The sequence below is a fragment of the Nasonia vitripennis genome (genome assembly GCF_009193385.2).
Source record: "Nasonia vitripennis strain AsymCx chromosome 3 unlocalized genomic scaffold, Nvit_psr_1.1 chr3_random0005, whole genome shotgun sequence".
Classification (NCBI taxonomy): domain Eukaryota; kingdom Metazoa; phylum Arthropoda; class Insecta; order Hymenoptera; family Pteromalidae; genus Nasonia; species Nasonia vitripennis.
Window position 1 is genome coordinate 1,653,700 of NW_022279624.1, and position 14,523 is coordinate 1,668,222.

General features: G+C 37.2%; 2 protein-coding genes across 14 annotated transcripts in view; both read right to left on the minus strand.

The window, feature by feature from the left end:
• LOC100119508 (phosphatidylinositol 3-kinase catalytic subunit type 3) overlaps positions 1-14,523 on the minus strand; it is a 141,650-nt gene that overhangs the window by 9,240 nt on the left and 117,887 nt on the right. For 2 of the 13 annotated variants that reach the window (XM_032601793.1, XM_031925880.2), the window contains exons 1-2: positions 772-1,257; positions 324-536 (exon numbers count right to left, since the gene is read on the minus strand). In XM_032601793.1, the coding sequence (XP_032457684.1) occupies positions 324-394 (71 nt within the window). In that variant the 5' untranslated portion in view covers positions 395-536; positions 772-1,257. Of the gene's footprint in view, positions 1-323; positions 537-622; positions 705-771; positions 1,835-14,523 lie in introns of those variants that run through there. The other 11 variants (XM_032601788.1, XM_032601791.1, XR_004345242.1 and 8 more) reach the window with 11 other exon arrangements.
• LOC116416689 (THAP domain-containing protein 2-like) lies at positions 12,379-14,141 on the minus strand. The gene is made up of 4 exons (XM_031925890.2): positions 13,740-14,141; positions 12,890-13,395; positions 12,599-12,805; positions 12,379-12,521 (listed from the first exon to the last, which is right to left on the minus strand). Exons 2-4 carry the CDS (start codon positions 12,964-12,966, stop codon positions 12,416-12,418), a joined length of 390 nt encoding a protein of 129 aa, XP_031781750.1. The 5' UTR covers positions 12,967-13,395; positions 13,740-14,141; the 3' UTR covers positions 12,379-12,415.

Below are 14,523 nucleotides of genomic sequence, written 5' to 3' on the forward strand. Positions count from 1 at the left end.
CAAACAACTATATATTCAATCCAATAATTTTTTTTGGTTTATTTATTAATATAAAGTTACAGATATAATCTAATAATTTAACTTAGGTGTTAGTTAAAAATTAGAGATACTGTATGATATTTTTTAAGTGCATTAAATTTTATCAAATGAAATAAATACAAAAAAGCATGTGAACCAATAAAACCAATATTTTCACTTTGAAAAATAATGTTATTGTTATTATAAGGTTATTTATAGGTTTAGAACCAAAGGCTATTTAGTTAGCCATTTATTTTAGTATAGAATTTCCTCAAAAATTATTTATAAAAATTCCAAATACATACACTTTAATTTGTATTCTAGTTTCTAAAGATGAACTATAGATGTAACAAAATTTATCATTGATGTCGTCCATGTTAATTTTGCTTGACACTTTGTGAGAAGTCTTGATATTTGATTGTTTTATTGTATGGATATTTGTATCTAGATCAATCTATATTTAACCATTAACTTAACCATTGTAATGGTATTTGAGACAACAATTTATTCAATTGTACCTAGAAACAATGTAAAATAAAATATCGTTAAAACTGAATGTCTAAAAATTGTCAACATAATTAGCTTTTACATCTAAGTTCAATACTTTGCAATTACAGTGAGATCCTACATTAAACGTATTTGTCAATTTATTAATAAAATCCAATTTATATAAGTTTTTCAATAATCTAAAATGTTTAATATAAATTAAGCAAAATTGGTCAAAAGCAATACAAACAATGTTTTATTACTTACTTCAAACAACACAACGTAAGAAAGATTAAAAAATACTTCAATGAACTCTCAATGAAAAATAAATTCAATCCTTTAGTTAACTACTCTACTACTTATATATCTTAGAACTACATTTCAAGTAATTTAATTGTCTTCTTTATTATTAGATAATTATGAGAACCAGGCCACATTCTTTAATATTATTATTTATATTTTTTATCCATTATTTTTCATCACTCTCCATATTATACAAACTGTACTAATAATCAAATAGTTATCAAATACATAAGATTGTATGAAAACTACTAACTTGATAATGTTAAATACTTAAATGTGTAATACTTAGATGTAATACAGACTTGATAATTTGGTATTCGCCTTGTCACAATAAGGGCTATCACACGTATAAAGAAATGAGGAAAAAAATACCTAGAAACAACGATGATTTGAATATTGATTAAGGCCTCGGGGGCCGTATCCTCTAGCTTATATGTGGACTATAACTTTGTGGTTATGAATTATACCCTGCATCACCCAGATAACAGCGTCCCAGATAACAGCGTGCTCTGAAAATGCTGAAAACGTGCCGGCACGAAATGGGCACGCATGACGGTCCACTTGCATCCGCACATGAAAGTCATATGACGAGCATATGACCGAGCATTTTGCTTGCTTCCGTGGTGGATCTGTCCAGCACGGGTGCCGATAAAATGCGAGCATAATGCCGTTCGTATGCAGGCATTTTGCGCGCATGTTCCCGATTTCGTGGACGCGTATTTTTCGCACGGCACGGCATGCTCCTCGTATGCAGGCATATGGCCGGCGGGGAGCGATTTTATCGCATATAAAAATAACGCTAAATAAAAATTAGTTAGAACGCATAACTAAGCATCTACATCATAAATAATTAATAAATTTTGTTATATAGTATAAAAAAAATTTTATGTAAGAAAAAAAAATCTGCCGGGTGTAGGGCTGGAACTCACGATCTTTGGATCAGAAGTCCGAAGCTCTAGCCTCTGAGCCACAACTCTTCTTACAATTTGATGCACAATTGCACCTAATAATTATCGCTAATAATTAGAATTATGTAATAAAATAATGTTTAAATGTAATTCGGTTTGGAGAGAATAAAAAAAGTAATAAATGTATGCTCTTTACTAATTAAAGTCCATAATTATTAATAATGCAACATTCTGAGCACGCGGCACGCGTGCTGTCGCTGTGCAGTCTCTGTGCCGTCGCGTACAGACGCCCTAGGACGCATGTCGAGACAGCAACTGGACGGCACAGTGACAGCACGACGTGCGGCACGTCAAGAGGATGTGTTACATTAATCAAATTTTAATTGTGAAAATAGTAATTTTCAAACTGATGTACGTTTGAGCAATCATCTATCATAGGGTACAACTCGTAATTAAATCATTTTGATAGTACACAGCGCCCTGAAGCTGTTTTTTCCATAGACAATTATCGGTCTCGGGACTTAGCCGAATTTTAAAAGATGCGCACGCGTGTCGTCCAAATGCCCCGTATATGATGCACCTGTGCCGCACGCATGCAGCACGCATGCCAGCACCTAGCTTCTTCAAGTGTCTGCACGCGTGCTCCTGGAATGCCATCGAAAAGCGGGCACGAGTGCCGAAATCATGCAGCACGCGCGTGCCGCCAACGTGCTGTCTCGCGTGTTGGTTCAAATTTTCGCGCGGAGCACGGTAATCCATCAAAATGACAGCACTGTGCGAGCACGCGTGTCGAGGCACGCATGCTCACGAATTGCTCAACGCATGCAGCGCGCGGTGCTGTCATAATGCTGACACATTGCCGGCATGCAAACGTTCGAAAAATCGGCCATGGATCGGCATTTTGTGTCGCCAATGTGCCAACATTTCGTGTCGTCATATTGACAGCACTCGTGCCCCAGATAACAGCGTGCTCTGAAAATGCTGAAAACGTGCCGGCACGAAATGGGCACGCATGACGGTCCACTTGCATCCGCACATGAAAGTCATATGACGAGCATATGACCGAGCATTTTGCTTGCTTCCGTGGTGGATCTGTCCAGCACGGGTGCCGATAAAATGCGAGCATAATGCCGTTCGTATGCAGGCATTTTGCGCGCATGTTCCCGATTTCGTGGACGCGTATTTTTCGCACGGCACGGCATGCTCCTCGTATGCAGGCATATGGCCGGCGGGGAGCGATTTTATCGCATATAAAAATTAGTTAGAACGCATAACTAAGCATCTACATCATAAATAATTAATAAATTTTGTTATATAGTATAAAAAAAATTTTATGTAAGAAAAAAAAATCTGCCGGGTGTAGGGCTGGAACTCACGATCTTTGGATCAGAAGTCCGAAGCTCTAGCCTCTGAGCCACAACTCTTCTTACAATTTGATGCACAATTGCACCTAATAATCATCGCTAATAATTAGAATTATGTAATAAAATAATGTTTAAATGTAATTCGGTTTGGAGAGAATAAAAAAAGTAATAAATGTATGCTCTTTACTAATTAAAGTCCATAATTATTAATAATGCAACATTCTGAGCACGCGGCACGCGTGCTGTCGCTGTGCAGTCTCTGTGCCGTCGCGTACAGACGCCCTAGGACGCATGTCGAGACAGCAACTGGACGGCACAGTGACAGCACGACGTGCGGCACGTCAAGAGGATGTGTTACATTAATCAAATTTTAATTGTGAAAATAGTAATTTTCAAACTGATGTACGTTTGAGCAATCATCTATCATAGGGTACAACTCGTAATTAAATCATTTTGATAGTACACAGCGCCCTGAAGCTGTTTTTTCCATAGACAATTATCGGTGATCTCGGGACTTAGCCGAATTTTAAAAGATGCGCACGCGTGTCGTCCAAATGCCCCGTATATGATGCACCTGTGCCGCACGCATGCAGCACGCATGCCAGCACCTAGCTTCTTCAAGTGTCTGCACGCGTGCTCCTGGAATGCCATCGAAAAGCGGGCACGAGTGCCGAAATCATGCAGCACGCGCGTGCCGCCAACGTGCTGTCTCGCGTGTTGGTTCAAATTTTCGCGCGGAGCACGGTAATCCATCAAAATGACAGCACTGTGCGAGCACGCGTGTCGAGGCACGCATGCTCACGAATTGCTCAACGCATGCAGCGCGCGGTGCTGTCATAATGCTGGCACATTGCCGGCATGCAAACGTTCGAAAAATCGGCCATGGATCGGCATTTTGTGTCGCCAATGTGTCAACATTTCGTGTCGTCATATTGACAGCACTCGTGCTGAGCACGCGTGCTCGCACTATGCCGCCAACGTGCCGTCCAGCGTGGCGGGAAAAAAATTTTAAAGATTTTTGTCCACGCATGTCGGCACATTGCCTGCACATCGACAGCACGCGTGACGAGCACGCATGCCCGAAAAATGCCCAGCACGTGATGTTATTGGGGTGCTGAGCACGCGTGCTCGCACTATGCCGCCAACGTGCCGTCCAGCGTGGCGGGAAAAAATTTTAAAGATTTTTGTCCACGCATGTCGGCACATTGCCTGCACATCGACAGCACGCGTGACGAGCACGCATGCCCCAAAAATGCCCAGCACGTGATGTTATTGGGGCGAACGTTTGCATGCCGGCAATGTGCCAGCATTATGACAGCACCGCGCGCTGCATGCGTTGAGCAATTCGTGAGCATGCGTGCCTCGACACGCGTGCTCGCACAGTGCTGTCATTTTGATGGATTACCGTGCTCCGCGCGAAAATTTGAACCAACACGCGAGACAGCACGTTGGCGGCACGCGCGTGCTGCATGATTTCGGCACTCGTGCCCGCTTTTCGATGGCATTCCAGGAGCACGCGTGCAGACACTTGAAGAAGCTAGGTGCTGGCATGCGTGCAGCATGCGTGCGGCACAGGTGCATCATATACGGGGCATTTGGACGACACGCGTGCGCATCTTTTAAAATTCGGCTAAGTCCCGAGACCGATAATTGTCTATGGAAAAAACAGCTTCAGGGCGCTGTGTACTATCAAAATGATTTAATTACGAGTTGTACCCTATGATAGATGATTGCTCAAACGTACATCAGTTTGAAAATTACTATTTTCACAATTAAAATTTGATTAATGTAACACATCCTCTTGACGTGCCGCACGTCGTGCTGTCACTGTGCCGTCCAGTTGCTGTCTCGACATGCGTCCTAGGGCGTCTGTACGCGACGGCACAGAGACTGCACAGCGACAGCACGCGTGCCGCGTGCTCAGAATGTTGCATTATTAATAATTATGGACTTTAATTAGTAAAGAGCATACATTTATTACTTTTTTTATTCTCTCCAAACCGAATTACATTTAAACATTATTTTATTACATAATTCTAATTATTAGCGATAATTATTAGGTGCAATTGTGCATCAAATTGTAAGAAGAGTTGTGGCTCAGAGGCTAGAGCTTCGGACTTCTGATCCAAAGATCGTGAGTTCCAGCCCTACACCCGGCAGATTTTTTTTTCTTACATAAAATTTTTTTTATACTATATAACAAAATTTATTAATTATTTATGATGTAGATGCTTAGTTATGCGTTCTAACTAATTTTTATTTAGCGTTATTTTTATATGCGATAAAATCGCTCCCCGCCGGCCATATGCCTGCATACGAGGAGCATGCCGTGCCGTGCGAAAAATACGCGTCCACGAAATCGGGAACATGCGCGCAAAATGCCTGCATACGAACGGCATTATGCTCGCATTTTATCGGCACCCGTGCTGGACAGATCCACCACGGAAGCAAGCAAAATGCTCGGTCATATGCTCGTCATATGACTTTCATGTACGGATGCAAGTGGACCGTCATGCGTGCCCATTTCGTGCCGGCACGTTTTCAGCATTTTCAGAGCACGCTGTTATCTGGGCGCATAACTTGTCGTGTGGATCTTTGTCGATCACATGTTTTGTGGTGGACGATAGACGGAACGCGACCCGTGACAGTCATGACGGTCACATCGCGCGCCAATTATGAAAATGGACTCGACTACAGGCGGAAAAGAAAGAATAATTGAATTATTTTATTTCCTTTTAATAAAATTGATGATGAAACATTTTAAAAATGTAATTATGAATAGTTATGTTATTAAATAAAAAGAAATATGGATACCTTAGCTCATAATAGTATTTGTAAATTTATTGTATTCCCAGCCGCAATGAAAAAAGTTTATTATAAAGTTTAAGAGCTTTAACAACCTTATACATTATTATTAAATTACATTAATATTGATATATTTATTGTATAGACTTGACAAAGGATAAGAAATAAGTTTAAAACGAATTGCTCAACAATTTATATTGTTATTTACAAAAGTTTGATTCCTTTATAATTTGAATTAAAAATAAATGATAATTTTTGTATAAAATATCATGAAACACGTGTTATTATTTATTATGAAAACCTTTTTTATTTAAATTTCTATAATAGCATATTACGCATCTACGGAGGTAAAAACAAGTACTATCCTTGATGACAGTAAAATCAAAATAAATATATTAATATTAATGTAATTTAATAATAATGTATAAGGTTGTTAAAGCTCTTAAACTTTATAATAAACTTTTTTCATTGCGGCTGGGAATACAATAAATTTACAAATACTATTATGCGCTAAGGTATCCATATTTCTTTTTATTTAATAACATAACTATTCATAATTACATTTTTAAAACGTTTCATCATCAATTTTATTAAAAGGAAATAAAATAATTCAATTATTCTTTCTTTTCCGCCTGTAGTCGAGTCCATTTTCATAATTGGCGCGCGATGTGACCGTCATGACTGTCACGGGTCGCGTTCCGTCTATCGTCCACCACAAAACATATGTGATCGACAAAGATCCACACGACAAGTCATGTCTTCCATAACCACAAAGTTATAGTCCACATATAAGCTAGAGGATACGGCCCCGGGGGTTGCTCTCCGATGGTATGTGGTATACGCTCATATCATATACCACTCGTACGACCGCTGCAACTTCATTGTAGGGCCAACATATGTACGACGGTTAGTACCTAGTAAATAGTTATTGCTATTACTCCAAAACAAACTTGCTAGGTACTAACCGTCCTGCATACGTTGGCTCTACAATAAAGGTGCAGCGGTCGTACGAGTGGTACCTATATGAGGGAGATTCCACATGATTGTACTTCCCTACCCCTTACCCTGTAGCCGTACCGCGTCCAACTTTGTCATCGAGTTTTCATCTACATGATTCTGTGGTCATTGGAGAATTCGATCTGTGAACGTGAGAAGCGCATCTATGTAATGTTTGTATTCATATGCCTTGCTCCAGTTCGTTTTGTCGACATCGTTCGTCGTCGTTTCCGTTTTTCTGTTTTGCTGTTGAGCAACTATATGTTTTTAGAAATTTGCTTTTTAACTACGCCAAAGTCATTTCGGAGCTGAACAGAAAAACACAGAAAAACAGAAACGATGACGAACGATGTCAACAAAACGAATCGGAGCTAGCAACACGAATACAAACATTACATAGATGCGCTTCTCACGTTCACAGATCGAATTCTCCAATGACCACAGAATCATGTAGATGAAAACTCGATGACAAAGTCAGACGCGGTACGGCTACAGGGTAAGGGGTAGGGAAGTACAATCATGTGGAATCTCCCTGATATACGCGTATACCATACCATCAGAGAACAACCCCCCTGGACACTTAAGGCTGCGTCCAGAATTGAGCGTATACGTTTAGGGTTTACGTAGAACATAACGTTTTGGGCAGTACTGCCAATCCACTGTAGCAGACTGCAGTTGAAACGAAGAAACACACCTGCTCAAAATTTAACCTATAAAAATGTTTAAATTTGAATTGTATGGTAATAAATTGTAAAATTCTTTTTTCAAATAATATTATAAAATTTTGTAAGAGAATATATTATAATAAATTAGTTTCTGATTAAAAAAAGGTCTACCACTGTCTCAAAAAAGGAAGAATCTCAGAATTTCAGTTTGAAGCTATTAATCGCTTACTTATACAATGAAGAACATAATCATACAATCATTGCCTATGCTATTTAACTAATTATAATAATAAAATTTTCATTTGGAAATGTGCGTTATTTTTTATTCTCCTTTCCTTTTTTGAGACAGTGGTAGACCTTTTTTTAATCAGAAACTAAATTATTATAATATATTCTCTTACAAAATTTTATAATATTATTTGAAAAAAGAATTTTACAATTTATTACCATACAATTCAAATATAAACATTTTTATAGGTTAAATTTTGAGCAGGTGTGTTTCTTCGTTTCAACTGCAGTCTGCTACAGTGGATTGGCAGTACTGCCCAAAACGTTATGTTCTACGTAAACCCTAACGTATACGCTCAATTGTGGACGCAGCCTAAGGGGCAATGTACCTTAGAGCATATACTACTGGAGGTAACCCCCCCTACCCCAGCCTATAAAAGTATATTTTTTGTAATAATAAAAATACTGGCCGATGTATTTTAATTAGCTCTATCCAAAAACATGGCCAGATTAAACTGATCCACCTTATATTTCTAATGAAAAATCAATAAAGATTTGGGAAAAAAAAATTATCTTAATTTTGATACAGCCATATCTTTTTAAATAAACAATATTTCAAACTGCTCCAAACTGCTCCAAACTGCTCTACATCCATATAATACTGCTTCATAGTAATTTTTATCGGCTCCGCTATAGTTAACTGCAAAATAAGTAAAATTCATTTTGTCAGAAATGAGCTGACTGAAGCTCGTAGCGCGCAGGCGCGGATCTGATTCATTGCCGTATTGCCGGGATAAAGTTTAGATTAAGGTAAAGAATTCATGTGTTACAAACTAAGTTTCAAGCGAAATACATTTTTTTATTATTATTTATTGCCAATGGTGTTTAATGAAAACGTATTTTATTTTAGATTCTGCCTTAGGTGCCACTGTATTAACTATAAGAAGGAGATTTTTAGTCAAATAATCTGTGATAATCTAAGAAATAGCGATGGTAGTTTTATAATACTAATAGGTAGTGAGAAATAGTTGATTCTGGCACGCGTGTGAGGTTGCCAGTCAAACGAGTGGGAGAGTTATTTTTCGCACGTGCATCAAATATTGTTTTTCAATTCAGGGTGTGTAAACTGCGACTAAAAATTCGTATGATGTGTAAAGCGGCACTTGACACACACTGCATCGAAAAGTATATATTTTCAAGTTTACTCAATACAGTAAAATAATTTATTCAACTTCAAATTTCCATAACTTAGAGAAGATCCTGATCTAATTATCCGCGCGAATCACTGTTCCAGAAATAAAACCACTTCAGCGCCGGGATATCCTCGCAGGAGGTGTACACGTCGCTTTTGGAGTCCTCGATTCGGCGCTCATTTAAATGCAAACTTGTACGGAAACACGCGAAAAACCAAGAGACGAACTATTTTCCCGAAGAAAGACAATAGCGTGTAGCGTATGTAAGGGGCTGATTATGACTCGGCTCGTTGCGACGTCTATTCTTTCGCTATATCGAGCATGCGCGAATCAGCAGGGAATCTCGATCAGGATACGGATCGTTTCTGGAATCCCTGCAGCCTTGTTTTTTTCTTCCTCTAATTTTGGATTTTCCCGCATCTCGAGAAACTCGCCGGATGAGCAGATGCGCGAAAGATTAATTAACGAAGCAACGCGAACGACGCTATATGGATTTGCTTACAAGTTGTCGCGTCGCGCTTCGGAATATGGGTCACATACTGCGAGACGTACAAAAAGCTTTTCGCCGCGTGTTTGTAACTTTGATAACGGCAATTTGCTTATCGGAAGCCTCAATGAACTTGGGAGATACAGACATTCGGAGCAGTCAATAATGAAAACTCTTTGCATTTATAGTTTATGTGATAAGTGGTTTTAGATTTTTCTTTTATTTTACAATAAAATTTACAAACTTACTAGCAACAATTTCATGATAAGATCCACTGACTTATATCGTATATAATAACACGCATCGGTCTTATAATATGGGCCTATAAACGTCCTAGTAAAGATTATATATTCTGTAAACACGGTTGAGCCCCTCACTTCGTTGAATCTTCAAGCATCGAAAAACTGTGCTAAAACGGTTTTCATCCTAGAAACAGTCAACGTACTTATCAAATAGCTGTGTGTCCTTCGTGCGTCGCAATTGCAGTGAAATCCTATATAGACTCAATTCTTTCAAACGAGCCTGACGCTGCGCCGCTCCAGCCTCCTCTCTCCAAACGAGATTGCAAACGCAAAATATTGCTACTACTTGTAGTTTGACGTTGCTATACATCTGAAACGAATCGTAAAAATTATAAGTTATTGATATACTAACTCTTACTTTAAATATAGTTAAAAATATTTACCATGTAATCCATAAGTTTCTTGAAAACATCTTCGTTTGCCATTATATGGTCTCTCGCTCGGTCTCCGTCTGCGTCGTTGGCCAGAATACAAAGCGCTTGCTCTTTTACATCGGCAGGATGAACTGGATCTTCGAAAGCCAAAATGACAGCTTGCATTACATGTGCCGCATGATCAGCCATGATTCAATCCATGTGAGTTTTGGTTGACAGGGGATTTCTTAATAAGCCTAACGTTTTCATCAAGACAGCCAATTCCGGATCAGCGAGTAGACGAAAAATTTGATCAGTTCCTAAACACGTTAATATCTGTGATTTTACTCTTTGCTCTGCTTGAAAAGCTACATTCATCAGAGCCCAGATTCCATTCAGTCTCAGCGCCGGGTCTGACCTTTTAGTTAAAGAGCAGAGAAGTTCGACTCCTCCGGACTCTAGAATTGGTTCCTTGCTAGGACTGAACTCTAAAAGTAAGTTACATAAAGTACCCGATGCAACGGTTAGTAGATCGTCTTCCTCCTCGCTTTTTCCTAAAAATTCATAAAAAGTCGTATTAAACGATAATCTAAAAAAACGTACCATCAGATCCTTTATCCGTCCCGTGGAGCAACTGCATCAATGGTCTCCAAACGGCGTGATCCTGGAAAGTGGTTCGAAGCTGTTGAACACTTGGTTGCCAGCTCAGGTTATGCTAAAGATCTGAAAATAGATATACAGAATTTAACAACAAATTTAAACAGCATACCAACAAAAATCACAATTCACCAACAAATTGATATCCTTGGAGGTGTAATACGATACATACCACCCATGGGTGATAGTCAAATAGGCCACTACGTTGCTTACTGCTATACTGCTCAAAAGCGATGGATTGAAAAAAATGATCTCTTGAAAAATAGTGTTGTTCTATCCGACAAGCAGTTGCCATCATTCAAAGTTTCTGCAATTTTGTATGTTAAACGTTAAAGAGTGCTCTTGTTATAAAAAAACTATTATTAATTCTAACTTGAAATTTCAATAGTTGAAAATTGTGTTTTAGTATTAACTTTAAGACTGAATTTAAGTGAAATAAGCGTTTGTGAAAAGTAGAACAGTAAAATATTGTAATATTATTGATACCTTTATTTATATTATGTGATTAATAAACAAATAAGTATTTTGCTCCGAAACGGTACATGCTCCAAGCTCGGAAAGAAATATATTTATAGGTTATAAGTACTTAGCTTGTGTATTAAGATTGTGGGTTAGCGTCAGTACAAAATCAACAACAATAAAATCATTAAGTACTTGTATTAAGTTACTTGGTTCATGTATTTTCCATCTCAGTTACCTACACTATTTTCTAAACTGTTTAATCTTGTCATATAAATTAATTGTTCACCTTGAAATTAATTCAAACTTTATCCCGGCAATACGGCAATGGATGAGATCCGCGCCTGCGCGCTACGCGCTTCAGTCAGCTCATTTCTGACAAAATGAATTTTACATATTTTGCAGTTAACTATAGCGGAGCCGATAAAAATTACTATGAAGCAGTATTATATGGATGTAGAGCAGTTTGGAGCAGTTTGAAATATTGTTTATTTAAAAAGATATGGCTGTATCAAAGTTAAGATAATTTTTTTTTCCCAAATCTTTATTGATTTTTTGTTAGAAATATAAGGTGGAGCAGTTTAATCTGGCGATGTTTTTGGATAGAGCTAATTAAAATACATCGGTCAGTATTTTTATTATTACAAAAAATATACTTTTATAGGCTGGGGTAGGGAGGGTCTGGAACCAGCCACCTTCAGCCCAGACGCGTGACTAGGTGAAGAGAGAGATGCTACACATGCTATCTCTCTCTCGCTGAATCTGATTGGCTATTTCTTGTCACGTGGGTTTTCAAATCACAAAGAAGCGGGGACGTGGCGAATTGGGCAAACCATCCTACTCGGGATATTTTTGAACGTGTAAAATCTTAAATTTATAAATTGAAACTCAAAAAACTAAACTCGATCCAACAAATCATACCAAACCAAAATTCAAGCCCCCACAGGGGGGTGATGATTATATGTGACTTTTAAACTAGTCGTAAAGTCCTAATCCATGGCTATGGTGGCTAAGACGCTGTCCTTCTAACATTTTGCGTAGGGTTCAAATCCGGTGACTCGAATTTTTTTTATTTTATTATTTTTTTTTAAATGCATGTTGTTTTTTTATTTTTTTATTTCAGGGTTGAACAATTGAAATAAAATACATATAACTGGTTTCGACAAAAAACTATAATCTTTATTATCATAACTAAACTGGTAATATATATGTATTATCATTACAAATATTTATAGATCTGTCTGAAGACGGATTATCTTGGTCTATTTCAATCATTTCAATGATGTTTGGTTCGTGACTATAAAATAATATTGTTACTTTATGAAAATATATAATATAGTCACATTGTGCTATAAACAATACCTAGGTACCTACTTTTCTTTTAATGAATGTTTTTCGAAAATAGTTGGACAAGATCCCTTTTTCAGTCTAATAGTTTTGCTTAATCCACCATAGTTAAAACATGATTGCTCAAAATGTAAAGAACACACGTAAGAATATTTTTTAAACTCCATTTCCATGTTAAAGTATTTATTTATTCTTCTCAACCATTCATTTCGTGTGTTTTGATTGCTGGGTACTCTGAAAGAAATAAAACAATTAAAATAGTAGTAATAAGTTTGTGTATACAAGGAAAATAACCTAAAAGACACATATTTAACTTACGTAAAAAAACTCAAATTTAAACATCCGGGATCGTCTTTTTGTAACTTGCAGTTGGGTATGCAGCAGTTTAAAGGCATTGTGCTCTTAATTTTCTTATATTTAGTGAATATTTTATAAAATAAATAACGTTATCTACATTATAAACTGCTTTCTTCGCACAGCAGAAGTCACAGTTAAAAGAAGGACGCGTCGAGTAACCAATCAGATTCAGCGAGAGAGAGATAGCATGTACTGCAATAGCAGCTATCTCTCTCTTTACCTAGTCACGCGTCTGGCCATAAGGTTGCTACCTCCAGTAGTATATGCTCGAAGCAATGTACATAGGAGCTCTGCTATGCTATGCTCTACTATGCTCTGCTATGTTGCTACTATTCGTCTGTTCCGATTCCGTTCGTGTCTTAATAGCTTCAGATTATTGCACACGCAATCACTCACGAATATGATATAATCTGTGTCGGATAGGTAGGTACACAGCTGGTGAACAGTTTTCGACTGACTTAATGTTTCTAAAAAAGTAGCGAAAATTTTCATTAAAATAAATAAATAAATAATTCAGTTATGTCGAGTATTGAACAAAAAATTTGTGCATTAGAAAAATGTATCAATTTAATAGATATTTGCATAAAGTTGAAACTTATTAAAAAAAAGAAAAAGAATTTAAGGAGATGGTGGGTTCGACCACATTTGACTGTGCCTATAAGAAATAAATATGGAGCTTTCAGTACATTATTTGAATATTTTGCCTTGACGGACCATAATGAATTTCATAAATTTACAAAAATGACTATAGAGCAATTTATCAATTTGCACACTTTAGTAGAAGAGAGATTAAGAAAAATAAGTTTTAGACCTTCACTTCCACCCATGTTACGGTTAGCAATAATAAAGCAGATTATTCATTTTAATTTTTGAGGTTAGTAAATTAAAATCGTAGCTATGTATTAATTTATAACGTAATTATTTAATACAATCTCTAAATTATTTTATGTAATCTTTTAAAACAATTTTCATCTTCGCCCGCAAGATCATCCAGTAGTGTATGTCATGTATAGATACACAACATACGTGTGTATAAACGAAAGAACGGAACCGGACAGCTCATCTTAGCGCAGCTGTAGCATAGCAGAGCATAGCATAGCAGAGCTCCTATGTACATTGCCCCTCAGAAAGGAATACGAGAAAAGATCAAGTGTACATAACCCACGAGCTACGGTAAGCTTATAAAAAAATAACTAATATAATAAATACTAGAACTAGAAATTTGCTTAGCGCGCGTGCCGCACGCGTTTATTTTGATGTGTTGAACTCTCTGAAGTTGCTTCCTATTTCAGTCCAATATAAATTAAAATATCAGTCCAATATACAACATTTTGTTAAAGTCGTTTAAAATTCTTCGCGTGAAAATATGAAAATGCGCGTTAACTTTTCATATTTTGAATAAGGGAGTAGGTATTTTAAGTCATATTTTCTTGTAAAAAAATTATATCATGCCTTTCAATAAATACTACAAATACTGATGAAAAATAATTTGTTTATTTTTTTATCCTTTACTATTATAACATTATTACCCTATGAAAGTAATGCATGCATCTTAATTACATACGCAAATGAAATATAATTTGCTTTTGCTCCAT